The sequence below is a fragment of the Olea europaea genome, unplaced genomic scaffold, assembly GCF_002742605.1.
Source record: "Olea europaea var. sylvestris unplaced genomic scaffold, O_europaea_v1 scaffold2725, whole genome shotgun sequence".
Lineage (NCBI taxonomy): Eukaryota > Viridiplantae > Streptophyta > Magnoliopsida > Lamiales > Oleaceae > Olea > Olea europaea.
In genome coordinates, this window is record NW_019245668.1 from 29,063 (window position 1) to 32,211 (window position 3,149).

Here is a 3,149-nt window from a genome sequence, read left to right on the forward strand (position 1 = left end):
GCTTTTACAAACCTTTTGAATATGTCCAAATTTCTTACAACCTCGGCATTGAACTTTAGGTCTGTACAAGCACCATTTGGGAGAGTGCCCTGTCTTTTTGCAATGAACACAAGGTGGATAAGCTCAACTTTTGCTTGCACCTTTGCTGCTTTCCCCCTTCTTTCTTTCATTTTGCTGCTTTCTTGTCCCAAAACTAGTTTGAGCCTTATATCTCCCTTTAGCAAACAAGGCCCCTTCCACCTGTTCTTCTTGCCTCATCAGTCTTCTTTGTTCAGTGGCCTACAAAGCATTCACCAATTCTGATAAGGTGATGGTGGACAAGTCTCTTGAATCCTTAAGAGATGAAATCTTTGCCTTAAATTTTTTAGGCAGGCTGATCAACACTTTCTCCACAATTCTTCTGTCAGGAAAATCATCTCCCAGCAGCCTTATTTGATTTACAACCTTCAACAGCCTATAAGCATACTCCTTAATTGATTTTGAGTCTTTCATCTTCAATGTTTCATACTCCCTCCTCAGGTTTAACACTTGCATTTGTTGTGTTCTTGCATTGCCCCTGGATTCCTCCTCCAAACTGTCCCAGGTTTCCTTGGCAATTTCACAAGTGATTATCCTTGTGAAGATGGCGTCAGAAACAATAGATTGGATGCATGAGAGAGCCTTAAACTTCTTAGAAACTTCTTCACTATGTTGCTTAAGTTGAGCAATTGTTGGATTTGCTTTAAGTGTTAGTGGTTCACTTCCAGTTTCAGTTATCTCCCACAGGTCGCATGCCTTCAGGTAAGCCTTCTTTTTTGCTACCCAAAAATCATAATTTTCACCTGTAAATACTGAGGGTAAAGGTGCTGAGAAACCACTTGAAGCCATCCTTAAAACTCTCAAGAATCAGTTGGTTGTGTTGTGAAGGTCTGCTGGTTTTTTCTTGAACCTATCTCTCGTTTTTCTCTGCTTCTTCTAAGATCAGATCAGCTCTGATACCACTGATAGATAAATTGAGTAACTAAGAAGAAGGATGAAGATTTTCTAAAATAATATTCAATATATAACTTCCATACTTGGCCGGTACATTAGAAAATATATAGCAAAATTTTCATCAACCACTACCTACCTGCCATTGCCATACTTTTAGAAAGATTAAATGGCATTACATATGGCCATACTTCGATAGATTTTTCAATACACAAATACATTAAAATATACTCCAAACAAGTACTGCAAAATACACTATCTTTGGACAGCAAAAGTATCAACTAGCATTAACAATTTCGGCAAATTTTTCCCTTTTTTGGGTTTTGAGTGTGATTTTGAGCAAGTTTTTTGTAGATATAAAAAGAAAGATGGAGTTTTTCAACATCATTTTGGCTGTAAAAGCTTTTTTTATTGAAGAATGTTAAAGCTTTCAAGAGTACCTACCCTTAATTTTCCTTGATATTGCCTTTTTAGAAAGTGTAAGTTTGGATATTAGATTTTCAAACCTTTTTATTTGTTCAAGTGGCCATACTCATAGACCATTTTATGGGCTTTTTTGGTCATTTTTATAGGTAGACATTCTCTAATCATTGTGTTAAAACTCATTATTAAGTCTAATTCCTCATGTTTGTGTTTGAGATCGAGTCGAGACCTTTGATTTTGTTGTTGGAAGAGGCTTTCAATTATTTTTTATCCAAGTAATTGAAGTTTTAAATTCATTTGATAAGATGGTCACGTTATCGAGACACACTTTGGATTGGACACATTTCGAAGGCCGAGATGAAAATATTTATTTCGTGACATGTGGTTTTGCAATTGACTCTTTAATCGCTGACATAGAGTCCCAATGAACAGTAATTATTTTAACATGTAATCAATCACTTTCTTCTAAACATTTTCTTAGTAATATGTCATTTGACTGATCCAACCCCTATCTTGTTGTAAACTCAAATCTATAAAAACTCATAGTCCAATAATTTTTCTTTTGAGTAAAACCTTGAAATTAGTTGAATGCTAAATTAAACCCACATAATTAATATTAAATGCTCTATTAATACAGTTTTGTCACTCATAACTTAAAAAAAGGTTGAACCTCAATCTTGAGGGCCCCACCGCTCCGCTCCTAGAACTTTGTGAGGGAGGTAAATCGCAGGATGTGCCTCAACAGGCCAGAGAACAAGAGCTGCCTGTACACTGCGCCTACAAGAAGTCCAATTCCATGTTTCAGGAATCGAATCCCCACACTGCGACTTCCAGCAAGGCGTGAGATAACCACTCCTGTCTTTTGCACCACTAGACTATGCCCCGAGGGGCATTTTGTCACTCATGACTTAATAGTGTTAAGGGTGGAGTTGGGAGCGTGGGTTGGGAAAGATGATTTTTTTTTTTTTTTTGTATTTCTCTTTCAATTATTTTAATTAATTATATATTAAAAGATCTATTTGTCCTTTTTAAAATCGATCAAATTAAGATTAGATGTTTAACTTTTGATCAATTGACAAATTTTTATATGGGAATCTTAGAGATCCTTTCAGCGCACATTTACTGAAAAATTCAAGATGTAGTTGTAAGGATTAATTTTGAGAGTAATTGTAAGGAACTACCGCTTGAGCCAGCCTTTGCTTGAAACCTGTGGGAAGTCGAAGAAATGGTAAATCACTTGATCATCGGCCGCCGGAGCCGTTCCTTTTCTTCAAGGTAAAGTCTATCGCAAAATCCTAGTTCTTTAATGAATTTATAGGAGTGCAGCTAAAAAAAGAAAAAAAAAAACACACACACACAAGCGCATATTATTTCTATGGCGTGCTTCCTGAATTAATGAAATCTATTTACGCCACTATCCACCTGAGTTTCTGATTCTTAGTTCATATTTGTATATGAGTTGTTTGGTTCCCAAATTCGATCTAGGGTTGTGTGATTTGGATCACTGGACTCGAAGATGTCAAAAGTGTCCCCATGGAAAAGTTGGATTTTCGACACTAGGCGATTACTTTTGGAGCAGAAAGTGGTCGCCTAGCTCTCGTTGGAGCAACAGGGATGTCGTTCACCTGGCACTAGATAGCGTTCGAGTGACAACGCTTTACGAGAATTTTTCTTTTTTTTTTCACTCATATTTTGACCTAGTTTTAATCTTTTAGGTTATTTTGTAGGGTTTTGACATGTTCCATATAAATAGTAGA

The 3,149-nt window shown here is 36.4% G+C and overlaps 1 protein-coding gene across 1 annotated transcript; it reads right to left on the reverse strand.

The window, feature by feature from the left end:
- Positions 1-279: 279 nt before the first annotated feature.
- Positions 280-867, reverse strand: LOC111383617. Its single transcript, XM_023007735.1, has one exon. It carries the CDS (start codon positions 865-867, stop codon positions 280-282), a length of 588 nt encoding a protein of 195 aa, XP_022863503.1.
- Positions 868-3,149: the final 2,282 nt, after the last annotated feature.

Bases quoted from the DNA above. Each gene is read 5' to 3' on its own strand.
- LOC111383617 (XM_023007735.1), bottom strand. From the start codon at position 867: ATGGCTTCAAGTGGTTTCTCAGCACCTTTACCCTCAGTATTTACAGGT.